Genomic DNA, 19,419 nt, shown 5'->3' with positions numbered 1-19,419 from the left:
CAGCAAAAAAAGACTATTTCATTTAAAATCTATCTCCTCCTACATTTTTCAAGCAATCTTCAAACTTTCTTAGTCTAATCTTTATACAATAACAAAAAAACGTTAAATCACTTTTTTTTAAATTTTTGATAAAATTTTTATTTTTTTAAATTATTAAAATTCTAAAGTAATGTTTTTTTCTTATATTATAAGGAACGTTTCCTGAAAATTTTAAGAAGATTGCTTGAAAAATGAAGGAAGAGATAGATTTTTAGTAAATTTTAAAATTTTTGAGAAAATTGACCCCAAAAAATTTGCAGTCCATACGTTTATATTGGAAAATTTTTACAAAAAATTAAATATCTCAAAAGTTAAATGATATTTTTGAATTCTATAAAAACTGGCTTGTAGTTTGTACTTAAAACTTTCATATAAAAGTCAAAGTTAATTTTAGCAACAAAAAATGTTTGACCCCCCTATGGCCTTAATGAAGAAGGTTCAGTTTCAGTAGTTTTAAACTATTATTTAACTAAAATTTTTCCCTCATGTTAATAAAGCTTAATTTTGTTACAAAGAATGTTTTCAAAAACTATGTTTTTTTATAAAGTTTAGTAGATTTTTTAGTTCCATGAGATTTTTTTTATCACAGAGTAACGTATTGATAGTACTAATACAACAAAGAGTTTATATAAAAATGTCTTTTACTTTTCAGTAACATAAATTTGTACTCAAAATTAGTTGTACTGAAAGTAAGTTTATATATTGGTAGAAATAAAACATGAATAAAACGTGGTTATACCAATATTTTTATTTGCATAATAGTAGTTTGCTTCCATTCAAAAATAGTTAATACCTGCTTTTGTTTTGAATACTAAAAAATTTAGGTATAGTAAGTAATACATTTGTAATAAGTTTCTAGTTATTTTAAGCTATATGTAAGTATCAGAATGAGGAAAAAAATAAAACCAACACGCTTAGAATTAGTTTATTCAAAACTGTGGTAAGTAAACAAAAGTTTATTTTTACTATATTACCTCAAGTAAAGTGATTTTAGAAATAAACTTAAGTCAGAATTCTTAGTTAAACTCTTAAGTAAAATAACAAATAAAAATTTATATTATTCTAATAAAAAAATTTCAGAGTTATATTTTAAAATGATCAAATCTGGTAGTAAACAAGAATTCTATCAACATGTTTAACCCCAAAAGTAACAAGAACCAATTCAAAAAGACAAACGCTTTTGCTGATCTGTTTTCAAACCCAATATCTATTTTTGAGGAAAAAAAGAAACAAAACAATAAAAATCTCAAGCTACAATCCATAAGCAAAAATGGAAGCAAGACTTCTGGACATAACAAAAGTGAAAAACAGACCACAAACAAAGCAAGCGTCCTAAGCAGTAAAAAAATAATAAATAAAAAGTATGAAATAGAAAATGATAAGTCTAAAAATAAAGGAAATGGAAGTTTGCATGAAAATAAAAAGAAAGAATTAAAGAGAGCTGGTGATAAGAACCCTTCCAAGCCTCTGATTAAAGGAAAATCCCACAAGTCTCATAAAAGAAAAGATGAGTCTTATAAGGATAAAAAAGTTCCAGAAATAAAAAAAGACAATGGAAGTGTTATTGGTAAGCAAAAACAATTTGGTGCTGAAAACAAATCACACAAAATCAAAAAGACTGCTAGAATCACTTACACCAGTTCTTCAGAGTCAGAAGAAGAGAACAAAGTGTTGATAAAAACTGTGCAGAAGGACAAAGTTTCTCCTTTGCAGAAAAAAATAAGCAACATAAAAACTCCCCCCAAAAACTATTCATATGACTCAAAGTCTTCAACAGATTCGGAAAGTTCTGCAAAAACTTCCAGTGTTTCATCTTTAGAAAAGCAAGAAAGCTTACTCACTTCAAAAATGTCTAGGTCAGTAAGTTCAAGTCCTAAAGGAATTGTTACAAGTACAGTAACTGATGATTCTCATAACCTTGAATCTTTCAAAGAAGCAAGTAATAGTTTGGCAAGCAAAGTGAACATGAGCAATGTTGTTTCTTCGAGTTTTCAAAGCAATTTGAATGGCGCAGAAAACTTCAATGACAAAAAAGTTGAAATATCTAGCTCAACTAATAAATCAGATGATGACTCTAAAAGAGTGGAGTTTTATGCAGCTTCAGAGGTAGATAACATGCAAGATGATAGTAATGGCTCAAGTTTGATTGAACCTGGAAATCATGCTGTAGTCTCCAGCAGTTGCACTGTAAATGAAACTAACTCAAGTTTAAGTTCTCCAAGGACAGCAGAGAATTCCAGTGATTTTGAAGATAATAAGACAATTTCAAATTTAAGTTCTCCAAAGCTAGCAGAAAATTCTAGTGACGTAGAGGATAATAAGACTTATGAGACAAACTCAAACCTAAGTTCTCCAAAGATAGCAGAGAACCATAATAATTTTGAGGATATTAAAACAAATGACTCAAGTTCATGTTCTCCAAGATTGTCACAGAATCCTAGTAGTTTTGATGATAATAAGATTAATACAACCGATGTAAAATCATTAAGTAATATCAACAAAAGTGAAGATAAGGTTTATACTGCTGTATCAAGTGAGATTACAAGTGAAAGTATTTCAACCACTTCATCTGACAGTGATGAGTTAGATAATACTATTACAAATAATGTAGCTGACTCAAGCTTTTTGCAAGTTTCTAAAGGAATAGTTTCTTCTGATGAAAGAAATAATAGTTTTACATCTGTAAAGAGAAAAAAGCGTAAACTTGGTCAAGGGTTTAAACACAAGCCATACAAAAGACCTAGAACTCATAATGATACTAATTCGAACAATAACTTAATTAAAGATGAGTTTAATCAACTCAATTGCTCTTTCAACAATTCCCAAAACTCTAATCTAAAAAGTTTAACTCCATTGAAAAAACTGTCATCTTATTCTAGTTTAATTAAAGGATCAAACTCAAAAAAACGAAGTTATGTTGTTAATAAACAGGAACATAGTTTCAAATCAATTGCTCAAATTAAAAAAGAAGAGTTTAAAGAAGATAGGAAGAAGAACCTATATTCTGTAAGTATTTTAAATAAAAAAATATTACATAAAGTTTCCATGTAAAAGTAAAAGCGTTTTTAGAATTTTAGAAAAATTAGAAAAATTATCAAAATATAGTATGTTTTGAATTTCTTTAGTAAATAGTAAAAGTTTTATGTTTATATTTTTCTACAGTTCTTGAATGTGCGGTTTCATATTAAACTGAAGATCAATTAAATTTTTTCAGGATACAACTAACTCCTCATCCTCATCAAGTGACACTTCCAGTGATGAAAGCTGCACATCAGAAGCCACCAGCCACAAAAGCTCCAGTGCAAACACAGCAAGAATCAACTGCCCCTTCTACAACCAGTCTTTACCTTCTGACGTTGCCGTTGTGGACCGCTTCCAGTTTCAGAAGGCCAAGTTCCGCAAGTTTGTTCATGTTCAAACTGACCCTGGTGGGCATGCTTCCACTGTCCATGCCTTCCAGCATGAGCTGGACACGCATCTGACCCATGAAGAGCAGCATATGTTTGCCTTGGATTTTTGCAAGCTCAGCTTTGTTGAGGAAACCGAGTCCCAGCCGGCGTTTGTGATGGGCGTTGTCCACGACTCCATTGTGGGGTTTCCTGACTTTTTGGACCACCTCACCAACTTGCATGGAGATTTGTCAGTGACAGAAGAGCATTTGGGGCAGAAGTCCAGTTCCAGTATCACAGTGAAAAAGTATCGCGACCACGTCAAGAAGAACTATGACAAGGAAAGTCAAATGTTCACGTGAGTTTACTGTGTTAATTTATTTAAGTTATATATTATAGCTTTAAAAAACATGTTTCAGATGGTTGTTTGTAGGTTGTATTTTACAAGTTAAGTCATAAGTTGTAAGTGTATGTTCGTGTCTGTTTTATCTATAAATAATATAGCTTAAGCAAACTTGAATGACAACTAACTTTTGATATTTACATAATCGTGTTAAAAGTAATAACTGTTAAAATGTAAATTAATGCTTAATTTAGAAGGTTTATAATTATACGTTAACTAGAAAAAGTTTTATGATTGTTTTTTTGTATTAAGTTATTATTGATAAAGAAACTAGTATATATGTTATAGTTTTATATTTCTTTGTACTTATTTTTAAGACAAATAAATAAAAATAGTTGTTTATTAGATATTTACTAATTACTTGATTTTTTTAATTTAAAAAACTGTTTTGGTTGAATGAAATCTTTTTTATCTTCGTGTATTTATATTGTTTACTTGTTTTTAGAAATTATATATTTGTACATTAATACAAATTATATTATAACTTTCAATTAGTAAAGGTATGTATGTTGCACCTTTTTTATTAAATATTACACATTTTAATTTGACTAAATAATATTTAGCAATAGCTGCATATATTTTTTCAGTATATAAAGAAGATTATTATTATGTTTATATAAAAAAGTATTAATCATTTAAAGCCAATGTTAAATTTGATCAATAAGCTTATAGTTCTGCTACTATTGCAAATTTTGTTTAATGTTTCATATTACATAGTTTCTATAGCAGTAATTTTTCATCAAACATATTTTTTCCTGTATTATCTAACATCATATTTCCTACAGTTAAGCTTCTGTTGTTTTGCAGCAGTAAAAAAAAAACTAATAAGTTTTACTCTCTTAATAAAAATTTAAAAATTGTAATATTTATTTTGTAAATTATCTACAAACAAGCTATAACATTCAAACAAACAAAAAAAGTTTCTAAACTAGCATACATTACACACTTGAGTAGTACACAAAAATATTAACAAAAATCATGCAAATAAAAGTTATGCTTATCCATTACGCATACATTCAACAATATTATAGCACTAAATTATAGTAATTCCTTAAAACTACCCCTAAACAAAAACCACCAACCAACAGGTACAGCTCGATGAGGGCAATCAACATCGCTGGGGCCAGGGGCGAGGAATCAGGCATGCCCATGCCCCAGTACCTCGACCTCCTAGAGTCCAACCCCTTCCTCAACGTGAGCATGCCGTGGGGCGAGCTGTCAGCGGTTGTGGGCAGTGACAGGTCGTACAGCGTGGACGGGCCCATCTTGTGGATCAGGCCCGGTGAGCAGATGGTGCCGAGCGGGTACGGGAAGAATTTGAAGGAAAACGGGAGAAGGAGGTAAGAATTCTTTGTAAAAATTAATGTTGGATTGCTTGCAAACTGTATATTTTGAAAAAAAAAAAGATTTTATTCGTTAAATATTTTCCTTGTATGTTTTTAATATAGTTCTAAGATTGTATGTTGTAAGGAGGTTAGTAAAATCAGTGATACAAAAGGCTTTTTCCTACTTATTACACAGTCTGTTGTGCTAAAAACAATCTATTTTAACAAAAGCGTTAATTGGTTGTTAGATTGTATTCATTTGATTGAAATAAACTTAAAGTATTAAGATTTTCAAAGGTCTGTTTTTATCTGGAGTTCCAATATGACTTCATTTGTAAATTGTTTTTGATATACCAAATTATCTGGTTTGAATATTTACATTGCTCATTTTAAGTTTAAGTTTTAATAGCTAGCTTCAATTTATTTACATTATTGTTCGTTTTTGAACTAGCCTGTGGTCCATCCTTTATATTAGCACCGCTAATTACATAGTTTGAATATGTATATATATTCAAATGTTTAATAATAGATTTTATAGAATACTTTTTAATGTGATGCTCAAAGACTCCTTTAATGTTTAGAACTTTTAATAAACGTATTAGTATTTTTTTCATATTCAAATCTTAAACAATTGTGCTGCTATATAGTTTGTAAAAATAGTTTTAATATTTATAAACACTTACTGCAATTACTTCTCCTTTGTTGCAAGTTTATAAAATTAGATTTTTAGGTTAATTTGATATGTTGTCAAATGTTTTTTTTTTACTTATAGTTGTAATATGTTATGTAAAATAAAACTGAATCACGCTGGTGGTACATTTTTAGCATTACAAGTTGGCAACCCTGTATTTTAACATCACGAAATTGAATGTAATATTTAAAAAAATGTGTTTACATCATACCTACAAACTTACTGTGTGATAAATAACTATAGTGAAATTGGGACCAAAATATATCAGTTAACAAGAAAATATAAATTAACTCTTAAAAATTTCTTTAAGCATGCTTACAAAAATAATGTTCTTTTGGTATAAGTACATTTGCAAAGATAATCATTCTGTTTATAAAAATTATTCATAACACTATCTGAAGACAAATTTACAAACTAAACATTTGGAAAATAAAAATATTAAAAAAAATGTTTACAAAATTTTAAATTGCATATAAACTATTTTAATAAAGTTTTATTTGATTAAAATTGTTCATGAACAATAACTCTTTATTTAATTTGTTAAGTTTATGAAGATTTAATAATGAATGATTTGTAAAGATAATGAAAGTTAGTGAACACGATACAATGAGTTTTAAACTCGACATTAAAAAAACTTAAACAATTTAACTTTGTAGAGATCCAGTTAGTATATTTAACAGTTTTAGTTAGTTTATTGTTTTACCTGTGGTGTTATACTGTAAAAAACAAATAAGGATAATTTAGGTTTGTTACTGTAAAAAAGCTTCTGAAATTATAAATTTAAAAAATGTAAAAATTTTATCGGTTTTATTTACGAACTAATTGTTATAAACATCATAACAGCATAAAATATGATACACTAAAAAAACAATTGTTTTTTTTTTGAAAATTAAGGTTAAAAAATAATTTTTGTACTACAAAATAGATCAAACGTTAAATAACAAACAAACATGACTAATCTTATTGTTGACTAAACAACAGCAAGCACCTTAAAACTAAAATAAAAGATATGTAATTACGCAACATAAATGAAATTTTTAAATTTATTTACCCACACTGAATAGAGAGACACACTGAACTGTCTAATCTTGTTTATGACTAAAATTTAGCAAACGACTTTTATCAAAAAATAGTAATGTATGATAACACATGGGTACAATTTTCTTATATTTACACCAAACACAGAGGGCAACCGTCCACTCCGAACGGAAGGTTCAAGTCGAGGTCGATGGTGAAAAGGGAGACGTTCATCGAGGACCGGACCCCGGCGCACGCGGACCACGTGGGAGCGGGACTGGACAGGGAAACCACCTGGGCTGTTGGGGCGTTGAAAAGCGTGTCCGTTGGCAACAAGTTGGTTGTCTTTTTAGTTGATAACTTTTTATTAAAAGTAAAAATTTAAGAGCATAGGAGGGCTACTTTGATTTTCACAAGTTGATCTTATTTTGTAGAGTTTTATCTGAGCTATCAGACGTTTTTAACCGCTTGAAAAAATTCAAAGTATTTTTTAAGTTATGAGCGATCAAAGTATTTTTATGGAAGGCGCAAACTAAGAACGCGAAAAAAGACCATTTCACTAAAAATCTATCTCCTCCTTCATTTTTTAAGCAATATTCTTCAATTTTTCAAAGAAAGTGTATTATTAAACTTTGAAAAGATTGAATGCAGGAGTTTTTAAAATTTAAAAAAAAAAATTTTATCTAAAAAAAACCACCTATTTTTTTGTTTCTCTTATCTGAATTTTTTTTTTAATATTTTTAAAATTGCAACATTCAAAGTCTTTAAAACTATAACAGGAACGTTTCCTGAACGTTTTAGGTCTCTAGCTCAAAAAATGAAGGAGAAAATAGATTTTTGTGATTTTTTAAATTTCCAAGAAAATACACCCTGAAAAATTTGTGGTCTAAACGTTTGTATCTGAAGTTATTATAAAAATTACAATATCTCAAAAGTTGAATAATATTTTTTTTATTCTATAAAAACTGGCTTGTAGTTTGTACTTCAAGCTTTCATATAAGATCCAATGTTATTTTTAGGAAAAAAAAATGTTGGACCCCCCTATGCCCTAAAATAATCAAAATAAGAGAGCAATTTTTATAAATGCTGATTTGAATTATCTAAAATATATATTTGTTTCCGATTGTTAAAAAAATGATTTTGAACTAAAACAATATGAATCTATTACTTTTAAATTCCACACCTTTGTCAAACAACACATTACGAATAAACAAATTATTGTAATTAGCAGGACAACGAGAATTAATTGCTCTTTTTAGTTTACCACAGAGTAATTAATTAGCTTGTATTATTTTTTTAAAGTCAATACGTAGTTATAGTTTTTTTTTCCAAAATAGAGAAATTCTTGTAAAAAGTAGACAACAAAGAGGTTATTATAGATACACTCTGATATTTATATTCAACTAAACAAAAAAAAAAATTAATAGAAGTAGTTTATAATAGTAGTTTTCAATCAAAGTTTTATTTATTTTCTAAACTAAAAATAATATTTTTGTTATCTTCTTAAGTTATTTTTCGAGAATTAACTATTAGTTCATTTTTTGTAATAATTGTTTTTAAGATTAACTACACAGATTCAAAGTTTGTTTTTACAAGACTTGTATCAATAGTTGTTTTTGACTTGAAACTTTTTATATTGTTTGAAAATGGAAAAGTATGAAAAAAAAAGATCATAAAACAGGTTTAATAATAGTGATTTTTTGTAATGTTGCAATATGTGTTGCAAAAACAAAATTATAAATAAACTAGTTATAAATAGCTACTCCTGTCTGAAGAATTATATTTGTTCTATGCAATAAAAAGAAAATTACATTCAACTTTATATAAAGACAAACTTTCAGTAAACAAGGAAATACAAGTTGTAATGCCTTCTGTTCTAAAACTTTAAATTCTTGTAATTTTAATTTTGTTTAAGCCCTTTTCTTGGTGTATTTCTACAATTGTTTAAAACTATGTAAGTGCATAAATTTGAATTTATTCTTATAGTCTGTAAAGCTGCATTTTAAAAAATGAGCTCATCTTTACATAAATACACTTTTATTTTAACAAGTCAAACTTAGTAGTATTGATTTTCAGCTATAATGTGTTGAGAAGTACTTGTAAAGATAAGTGCCCTCGTTTAAGCATGCAAGTATGTTGCATTGCGCGGATTACTTAATAAGTTCCTGTTTCAGAATATATTTCAAAAACTTTATTTTTTTGATCATTAGATTTATACTTTAGTTTTCAGCATATATCCGGACTATCTCATTTTCGAAGCTGCAATTTAATACGCTTTATGTATTTTTGTTCGAGTTATGACACTGTATATGAATTTAACATTTACATACAGAAAGAAAATGTAAAACACGTTTGAGTGCTTGGGAAATTCCTAATGTATTTTTATCTTAAAATCTTTGTTTTGCATTTGAAACTTAAATTTATTTTACATAGATATCAGTTTATTGATGCAAAAACACTCTCATTTATTTGATCATTATATAAAAGCTTGTTATGAAGTTTGTCAACAAAATTTGATGGTGCTCGAAATAGTTTTTTTTATTGGTGGCGTGATGGGTGTGTGCTTATTGAAGCTTGAAAATGATATTTACAAATAAACCAAAGTAAAAATGTTTGTGTTTGAACACATACTTGTATTACTCTTTTTATTTGCTTACATATAAATTAATATTTAGTTGGCCTAATCTCATTGTTGATTTGCTGTACAACTTAAAAAAAGCCTTAAAACCGATTTTATTGACATCGCTTGTTTTCTAACTCTTACAAAAATAAATACTATTTAGTTAAAACCTACCGCAATAAAATAGATTGGCTGTCAATAAATTTGTCTGAAATCAAAATCTCAGTTGACCAAACTTATTTACTTTTTTCCCAAAATAATTAAATTAAAATAAATATGTCTTTAGATAAGCTGTGTTATACTGTTAGAACGTATGGTTACATTTGTTAGTACTGATTCACAAAATTACACAAAGTTTTATAAAAAAAATTAAGGCTCCTAAACTTTTAAATCCTTTGTTTTTGCAGCTATAAATTATGCATTTCTATGACACTAGTTTAAACAAATAACGTAATAAAATTGTTTGAGTGATTTTTAGTTAGTATTATTGGTTTTAAAAATTTTTTAAGATTTGATTATTACTATTTTGTGTTTTTCATTAAAATGACTTCATTTGATTTACAGATTAAATTTTAAAAGCTGCTCTAATATTTTGGCGTAGATTTTTTATTGTTTTGTTTGTGTAAAAGTTGCAATCTTTTCTACATTTGTTCAGGATACTAAATCTATTGGTCAAATTGACAGTTCATTTTTAAAATTTAATTACAACCCATTTTGTTTCAAAAGTAGGACTAAGGCTAAAGTTGTTACAAAAAACGATTATTTTACAACAGGTGCAGAAAACAGTACAAAAATAATATTTAATTCATACTAGTAATGAATACCAGGAGCTCACTACAAAGCTTTTTTTTTAAATAATTAACTTTAAAAAAACTATATGAATAATAATATGATTGCGCACTAAGTATTTTATTCACTACCAGAATTCGGTGGCAAAAAAAATTACGACCTTGTCAAGTATAATAAATTAGTAAACTGTAAGTTGAGCTTTTTTTTTAGACAAGACAAACAACTGTATTACAAATTATATATAAATAAAAAACTAATAATTTATTAAGGTGAGTGATATTTTTATGAGAATAACCATTACAGAAAACAATGGTTTTACAACAAGTATGTTTTAGTGTAAAATTTAAAAGTAACAATGACAACATTTTAATCGAACAAAATGTTTCAGGCCTCCACTGAACAAAGTGCTCAAGGACGTCATCGCTTTCCACTCCACTTGCTTCGATAAAGTTCGCGAGGAACTTCAGCTGGACGTTCACGAACCTCCCACTAATCAGGTACGTGTTTTGTTTGTTAAAAGTTACATTTTGGTAATTAAAAATCACCTCGCTCAAATTATCTCAATACATGGCAAAATGTAGGATGTATGTTATGTAAGAAGTAATAGAACATTTAGTTGTTTCTCTTAAAAAAAGTTGACAGTTCTGGACTCATGTTATTTTTTCATGAAAGTGTTTGGAATTTTGTAGTTTTTATTTTTCTAATTATATAAAGATATCGGCACTGTTCGTCTTCAACTAGTTTTATTATTTTAATTACTCTATTAAAATTATATAGTACTTCGTTTGTGTTATTTGTTTTACGCGCTACACAAAACAAATGTACAAACGTAATAAGAAAAAAAGCTAGTTGCTATAGTTTTTTATACTGTAAATAGTAGCACAAAAAGGTGCAATAGTTTGAATAATTGATTAAGAGTTAAAGCATTAAAACAACTTTTCCTAACTAATTCTTGATAACGCACAGTAAAGTGTTTATTATATAGGTAAATATAAAAATAACCAATAAGTATTGACAATTAACTTTATTGTTTTTGTAGAAACAGTCTATCCACTAAATAAGTCAAGTTTTTGTACTCGTTATTTGGAGAGCTACCTAAACTGTATTTACCTTTAAATGAAACTTACATACTAAATAATGAGTTTTAGTTGTACAGTGTATTTGTTTGTGTGTGAATTTTCACAAATGCTGCTCTGAATAATGAACCAATTTGGTTATGTGCGTTGCATCAAACCTCACACTACTGCTTTTGATATACAACTTCAGTTGTTCTGTACGGCGCGGATGATTTATTAAATTTTAATGAGCTTCATGCGTGTAACGGCTACTCACAAATTATTCATTGAGATCACTGTGAACTTATGCATTAAAGTTTCATTTTTGTTTTTCTCGCAAGTTATTTTTGATATTTTGTTGTATAAAGCTATGATATTAAAGTATGTTTTGCTTGCTCAGCTCTCTACTTTATTTATAAAAAAATATATTATTGAAACTATTTTATTTACATAGTTTTTTTGTTGGTATATGGGTATTTAAGCTTTAATTAGAATTCGGGTTTATATTTTAATTACTAGCTATAACACTAAAAAAAAGTAAAACAAATACAATACCATAATTGTATATAACATAAAACAGACGCTAATCTACAGTTGTTTCATACTTGATGCTTTGTGAATCAAATAACTACATATTACAGGGTTGCCACTTTACCTGGAAAACTGGAAAAACCTGGAATTTGACAATTTAGGCAAAAAAAAACCTGAAAAAAACCCGGAATTTTAACAGTTTTCACATGTTTAGTAGTAAAATTTCGATTTAACTCAAAAAGTCTATCATATAAATAAAACATTTTTGTCATCATCAAAATTTTTTTTTATTAAAACACATATTTAAAGTAGCTTTACAGTATCTTTTCAATGTTTTTATACTATTTAACACAGTTTCTTACCTTTAACTTAACTCTAAACTATAAATAGACCCAAATATGTGTACTTTTAAAAACCTAGAAAAATTTTTGAAAAAACGAGTGGCAACCCTGATATTATAAGTAAACATTTGGTGTTTATCTAGTTGTATACATGATGGCTATACATATGGTTAAAAAAATTAAAAAAACTTTATAAACAAAGTAACTTTTATGATATTTTTTATTCTATGTAACGCTGTTTAGACTAAATCTTACTTTTTTTTTTCAAACTTATCTTCCATTAAATGTTTTATGTTGTTGACTTCAAATGTATTTATATTTATTTATATAATTTAACATTAATTTGTTTCTAAACAAGTGCTTTTTGAATAAAACTTAGTTTTAACGATTAAAATTGTATCAAAGTATTACATGACCATACTGTTAAAACTTTCTACAAATACTAAACTGTCAACATTATAAAAATCTGCTTAAAGTTTGTAAAGTAAATGAATGCGTTTTAATAAATTTAAATAGCTGTCTATGATAAAGTGTCTAAAAAGTGAAAAAAATATTACACTGTTTTGCATAAAAAAATTTAAACTCTAAAAAAGGTTGTTACTTTTTTATTTTTCCTGACTTTTAATTTTTAACCATTTATAATCTAGCTTAAAAGGTCAAGCATGCAAAAAGTATAAAGTTCAGATGCATATGTTCTTTTTTTACACTTTGTTTTAGGATGATTTTTATTATTTTCGCTTTTTACTACATATATTCGAAAATTATAAGTTTTTAAAGTCTAAAAATTGAGTAGAAAAAAATGTTCAGTTAACCTGTCTTTTTTTTTTCGTCTGCATTTTTATGCTTTGTAGTTAACTCAATATTAAGTTATGTACAGTTTTTAGTAACTGCTTCGGTAACAATTTGTAAAGTTTTAAATAATTTAAAAATTTACACTCTTTAAACTCTTATCAGTTGAATGTAAAACTCAGGTTTCTACGAGGGTATTTGTATGTTTATGAAACATTTTTCAAAATGTATTAGTTATTTAGTTTATTTTAAACATGTTTACAATAATAGAAATGTGAATGCGAACCTCAAGCTTTACAATTGTTTAAACACTGCAATTTTAATTTAATTTTTGTGTAGTAAAGCTTTACGGCGACCGCATTTTAAGATACCAATGTTATAATACTTAATAATTTAAGTTCACTGCAAAGTCATACAATTTTGATGCACCGTAAGGAAAAAGAAATAATTCAATTGTAAATATCTTCACTTCGCTACGATTGCCAATTAAATTTGCAACATTCTAGTTAAATTAAGCTTCATTTCAACATTAGTCTTAAATTATTTACTACGGGTTTATGGTTGTTTGAAAATTAACAAGTTTTATTTTATGTAGTAAAATTTAAAACTATAAACTTCAACTTGTAGCAAATATACATTACAAGTTATAAGATTTTATAATCTAGCATATGAAATTTTCGTAAAAGTTAGTTTTTTTATAAGGAACTCAAACTTTTTTTTTCATATGTTGTAAAATTAAATATCATTAGAGCTTTAGTTGTAAAAATATTAATTTATGTTGTTTAAAAAAAATTTCAACTTGTTGAAATCTTCACTTAGTTGCCACTAAACTTGCAACATTCATACAGTATACCAAGTAGTGTGAAAGTTGTAACAATTTACTATATTTGACATGAATGTTTAATTTTAATGTTACATAGTTATATATCAAGTAGAGTTATGCATATGTAAATAATTACACTTTACAACTTAATAGTTGCCAATTAAACTCGCAACGCATTCATCACATCAAATAGTGAAAGCTGTAGTAATTCTACGTGACTTCAAACTTCCAGCTTATCGCAGCTCCGTACCGCCACCCAGTGTCAGACCGCACGCTTGTATTAGCAGTGTTTACATTACGGCTGCCTAGCGAGCGGTGATGTATGGCGGTTGCAAAATTGTTTGTTTGCGTTTTGGTGGTGACTTATGGGTTTAGTATGCTTTTTCAATTTCGTTTTTTTTTTTGATTCGAGGTGTTAGGTATCTTTTTTAAACACTTGATGTTGCAAATTCCATTTCGAACATATAGTGAGCAGCGGTTATGAAATTAATTGCTTGCATTGTTCTGTGGTGACTTCGGTTTCAGTTTTTTGAGGTGCCTATCAATTTGTTTAACCGTTTAACGATGACAAGGTTTTTTCTTTATACTTTTAGCTAGTACTATTCAATAGTATTTTTAAATAAATGTAGTAGTTTGAGTTCGCTCTTGTGTAACAAATATTATGTTTGTAGACTTCTACGTATTTCTGAATCGACGTATTTATTTGCTTTGTTAGTTTTCAAATATTTTCTCACATTGCTCGTCACCTTTTGCTTTACACAGTTTCGGCTATCAATGTTTGTCATTACTACTAACAATAAACAAACCATAATCATGTTTAATCGTAATTATTAATATTCAATAACTGTCATTATTTGAGTTCATAGTTGCGCAACAAAGATAAAACTTTTACCGCTTAATAAAAGCATGTTAAATAATTAGTAGTAGAGACTTAAGTACACCAGAAGTTGCTGTACACCATTTTAATTTGAAGTAAGTTACTAACAACAAAGTGCAATATTATTTTAACTTCTTAAGTTTAAAGGTTCAGGGCGTTTTATAGCTGAAGGGCTTGATTGCATAAATAAAATTGTTTCTGAAACATCTTAAAATTGTTAAAGTGTTACTTGAAATAAGCTTGGGATTTTTGTTTATTTTTCATGGTATCATGAATAAAGTTTTACTAAAATTGAAATGAGCAATATATTAGTAATTTTCAATTACCATAGTTTTTAATGTTGTAGTTCTAATCAACATTTTAAATACTTTGAAACATACCAAACAAAGTAAAAATCATTTATTCTAGGGAACATTTTCGTAAAATAAAGACATCAAGCTGGTGGTATTTGTTTTTAATAAGAAAAAAAAACACTTTCCGACTGTACTTCGTCGTAAATTTTTTGGAGACCAAATATGTAACACCACCCGCACTTTTCGATATATTTTAACTCATAAATACGGCGGGAAATTTCTGCTTTACTGACCTGGTTTGACCCGCGGGTTGTACCTTGCCGGCCCTTAGTCTAAAAAAAAAGACTTTTTATTACGTATTTTGGTTACTTGTACTGAATATTTTTGTTAAACTAATACTCTATGTAGTCATATGTTGATTATTTGAAGTTTTAAAATGATGTTGTATATCTTTAATGCATAATATGAATGCATAACTATGTTTTAATTAGTTAAATGACATTTAAAATATACCTGTATATGTTTTAGTTATAAAATAATTACTTATTATTTTTTAAAAATCTCATAAAACAATTATAGTAATGACTTTAAAAAGCTAGAGCCAATTAGTACTAATTCAAACTTGTAAAACTAATTGTATTTAGATTTCAGATAGAGTAACTTTAGAAACATTGAGGTGTTTGTGATGTATATAACGCATAAATGGATATTTTTGAGTACTTGAAACAAAATGTTTTAGATTATCAAAAAACAAACAGTTGTAATGTAAAAACCCAAGTGCTTTTATCAACCACCAATAATTTCTTCTCTCCACCCAACAGTGCAGCCAGTGGGTGGACGAAGGCAAGCTGAACACGCTCCGCAGGCAGACCAGATGCAGGTACGCGCACATAAAACTGCACGACAACGACGTCTACTTCATACCGAGGAACGTCGTGCACCAGTTCAGAACCGTGTCGTCGTCGACCAGCGTCGCGTGGCACCTCAGGCTGAAGGGAAAACACGGGAAGCCCACCTACTTGGACCCGTGATGAATAGAATATAGGGAAAAGCCGCGATTACTTGGACCCTTGATTTGTTTTGATGACAGTTTTCGAGAGAGTTGGTTTTTTGTTCACAGTTTTAGTTGAAATGTCGTTTAGAAGTTGACTGTCGTAGATTAATAGTTTTGAAGCATTAAAATATTTGGACATTAAGTTATATGTACTTATCAAATTACATATTTGGACCTGTGAAGTCTTGTTTGAAAAAAGAGTTGCAATTTCTAATAAACTTAAGTTTTAGTTGAAATTACGTTTAAAAATTTACTCTCTCGTCGTAGATTAATCGTTTCAGCTTGATAAAAATTATTTGGAGAGTAATGATATTGTTAAAGTTAAATATGAATATCTCCTTCTTTTATCGATTGTAAGTTGTTTAAAGCTGTAGTAGATAATTTTTTTGGTTAGTTTTTTCAATGCTTCATGACTTTAATTTTCTCGTTTGAATAGCGTTTAAAGTGTCATTTACAGCTAGATTGTTCTTAATTTAAAGTAGAAACTTACAGTTTTATCTAAATTTAAAATTATTGTTATCATAAAAACTTATTCTTCAACCAAAAAAATACTTTTGCAGTTACAGCTTACGTCATCGTTTTATGCGTCATTACATAAAATAGTTGAAATTTTGCAATAACTTTCATTTTACTTTGTTTGAATTGCGACGGAAAGCTGTTCATTAAAGTAAAAAAAATCTGTTTTGTTTGAATATTAATGCACAAGCTTGAAGTTCATTTAAAGAAGAAAACATTTAAAATATTACCAAATTTTTGATAAAATTGAAGCAAATTTTGTCTTGTTATTTTGGACCAAAGTAAAGTACAAATAAATTTAGTTAACTGATATTTTCCTTCAAACTAGCTTATTATGTATTTTAGATTTCGTTTTGGTTTGGTTACAGTTTAAGTAAAGAATATTTATTAGTTATTACTTGTCAACTAAACACTAAATTTAATTTGTAAAACTTTGGGTGAAAAGTTGTTAATAATAATAAATTATGTTGTTGTATTTCAGTTTGAGTCACAAATCACAGCACAATTAAACGAGCAAACACACCGAGTATTTTTACTTTTTGCAATTTTCATTTAAATTTTATTCGAAACAACTTAATTTTGTTTTTTCGCTGTAGCATACAAAATATGACTGATGTGTGTTTCGTGTTGGTTCACAGTCTCTATCATAAGAGTTTTAAAGGTTAGTGTATCTTTTATTTGTTTAGTTTTATTTATTCGTAAAAGTTCTCAGGCAGAAAAGATTTACAGATGTTGCCTTTAAAAGTGTATAAAATATATTCGTATACCATTCTTCTCGAAAAAATAGACTTCAATAGAACTCTAAAACTTTTTTTTTATCTTATACATCCTCTTAAACGTTTATAAAACTTTATTTTGACTAGGTACGTTTATTTATATAACGCTGTTAAAAATAAAAAACTTTAAAAAATAGTCACCTTTTACATTTTTTAATTTTTTATATATGATCAGAAATTATAAATTTTCTATACAAACTTAAAAAGTAATACATTGTAAATGATATCAGAAAAAAAAACAAAAACAATTTTTACTGCCTTTTTAATTTGTACACAAAACTATGCGGTTGTAATATTCAGACTTTATTTTTCGTGTCTTTTCTGACCTGAGTGGGTTTTCGACACGTTTGTCGAAGTTTTCTTTTGGACTTTGTTCTTTTCTCAAAATAAATTGTAGTAAATTCGCTGTTTCTTGTATGTTGTAAATAAGTTAAAATTCATTCAAAGTAAATGTGTTAAACATTAGCCAAACTTTTAGTTTTATTTAGTTGAAATATTTTTGTTAAAGATTTTTTCATGTATTTATTTTAACCATGTTTAGTAATTTATTGAATTATTAATTTTTTTTTTAATTTAAAACATACGACTACTTCACAAACTACCTATTTATAAGTATATTCGTTTCATGTATATATAATTTTATAAATCGTGAACTAGAAAAAAAAGAAAAATTCTATTTACAGTAAGACTTAAGAATAAATTATCTTTAAGTGGTAGGGAAATTATGTTTTTACTAATGAAAATCACAGTTTACAAATTGAAAATTTTTTTTTAACTAGACCACACATATATCATATAAACTATATAACATAACTTTATAAAACAAGCATTATCAAGATTTATATTGCTTTTTAAACTTTGATGAATACGAAACTGAACAGTTTTATAACAGACTGATTATCATTTAACCAATTTTATTAGTTAAGTACAATATGTTTACAAATAAACCACAAAACTAAAGTTAAACTGTACCAAACTAATCCTTCATTAAAACTTTACAAATATATTTTTATAACATTTACTAAAAACATGAAAAACAGAAAGTTTAATGGGTCATAGTAAAATTTACTAGGTTAGAATTGATTTATTTTGTGAATGTACACAAATACAGAATGTTTAAAAGTGCAGTAAGTTAAATCGAAAAAAGATTATTAAGTTATGGATATAACTACTAGTTACTAGTTTATTTAATAATTTAACATATACAGATTGATAAAATACAAAATTAAGGTTATTGGAATGGAAAGTATTTTGAACAATTTGTGCAAGAAAATACTAAATCAGCTAAAACCTTATCAGATTAATATTAATCTAAAAAACACAAATCATATTAGGTTAAAAAGCTTGTTTCAAATAGCCACCTATATATGGTTACAAAATATACTAGTTTATACACAACATTGCAGCATAATCTTCGCACTCATGAGTTTTCAAAGCACCTCGTAACTTCAGATTTTCTTTTAGTTTCCTACTTAGTTTCTTTTTTGATCCACTCAAGATAATTAGATACCTAAAACATAAACAACTAAATTAAAAATTTTCAATAATTTTTTGCTAAAGTTAAAAACAAGTTTAAGTAATTTTTGTTCAAAAACTTTAAGGGTTGCACTTCTTGTTATGTTTAATATAAAGTGTTAAACTAAAATTAAACTTAAGTTTTAAATTGCAAGCTTAATTTATAATTTTTTACTATGAAAATATTGAAGAATTTTGTTTTTCAATACTTACAGTTTTGCACTGTTATTTTTACAAACTTTAAAGATTTGTTAAGGTTATTTTTGATGGCTATATATCTTTATCAAGTAAAACATGTAAAGTTGTTGTAACTTTGTACTTATATTTTTTCAAGCTAATCAAATTATGCTATCAGTCTGAGTTTAAATTTAATGTTTATTTTATGATTAGGTTTTTTTTTTTTTAATTTAAGCATTTTTACAGTAAAACTTATTTTTTTACTCAATATTTTACAGTTTAGTTAGACCGCTAACTATGATTATGAACAAGCAAAGAGCGAAAAAAAACATGACTAGGTTCGCGTTTTTATTTTTTGTGTTGTTACAACTGAAACACTTTGTTTTGAAGCTAAAGCTT

General features: G+C 27.3%; 1 protein-coding gene across 1 annotated transcript; it reads left to right on the top strand.

Annotated features, from left to right (window-relative positions):
- Window positions 1-1,126: 1,126 nt before the first annotated feature.
- On the top strand, window positions 1,127-17,665 carry LOC145837265 (uncharacterized). The gene is made up of 6 exons (XM_082945069.1): window positions 1,127-3,045; window positions 3,254-3,786; window positions 4,920-5,171; window positions 7,033-7,200; window positions 10,662-10,770; window positions 15,804-17,665. The coding sequence occupies exons 1-6, from the start codon at window positions 1,171-1,173 to the stop codon at window positions 16,011-16,013; spliced, it is 3,147 nt and encodes a 1,048-aa protein (XP_082801195.1). The 5' UTR covers window positions 1,127-1,170; the 3' UTR covers window positions 16,014-17,665.
- Window positions 17,666-19,419: the final 1,754 nt, after the last annotated feature.

This window comes from Thalia democratica, chromosome 5, assembly GCF_965202585.1.
Source record: "Thalia democratica chromosome 5, ktThaDemo2.hap1.1, whole genome shotgun sequence".
Classification (NCBI taxonomy): domain Eukaryota; kingdom Metazoa; phylum Chordata; class Thaliacea; order Salpida; family Salpidae; genus Thalia; species Thalia democratica.
This window is presented reverse-complemented; position numbering and strand designations above follow the sequence as displayed.

What these genes read in the sequence shown, in the direction of transcription:
- LOC145837265 (XM_082945069.1), top strand. Translation starts at nt 1,171, where the DNA reads ATGTTTAACCCCAAAAGTAACAAGAACCAATTCAAAAAGACAAACGCT. An exon ending in AAGGAAAGTCAAATGTTCAC is followed by an intron (nt 3,787 to 4,919) that starts GTGAGTTTACTG and finishes ACCAACCAACAG; the next exon opens with GTACAGCTCGATGAGGGCAA. An exon ending in AGCGTGTCCGTTGGCAACAA is followed by an intron (nt 7,201 to 10,661) that starts GTTGGTTGTCTT and finishes AAAATGTTTCAG; the next exon opens with GCCTCCACTGAACAAAGTGC.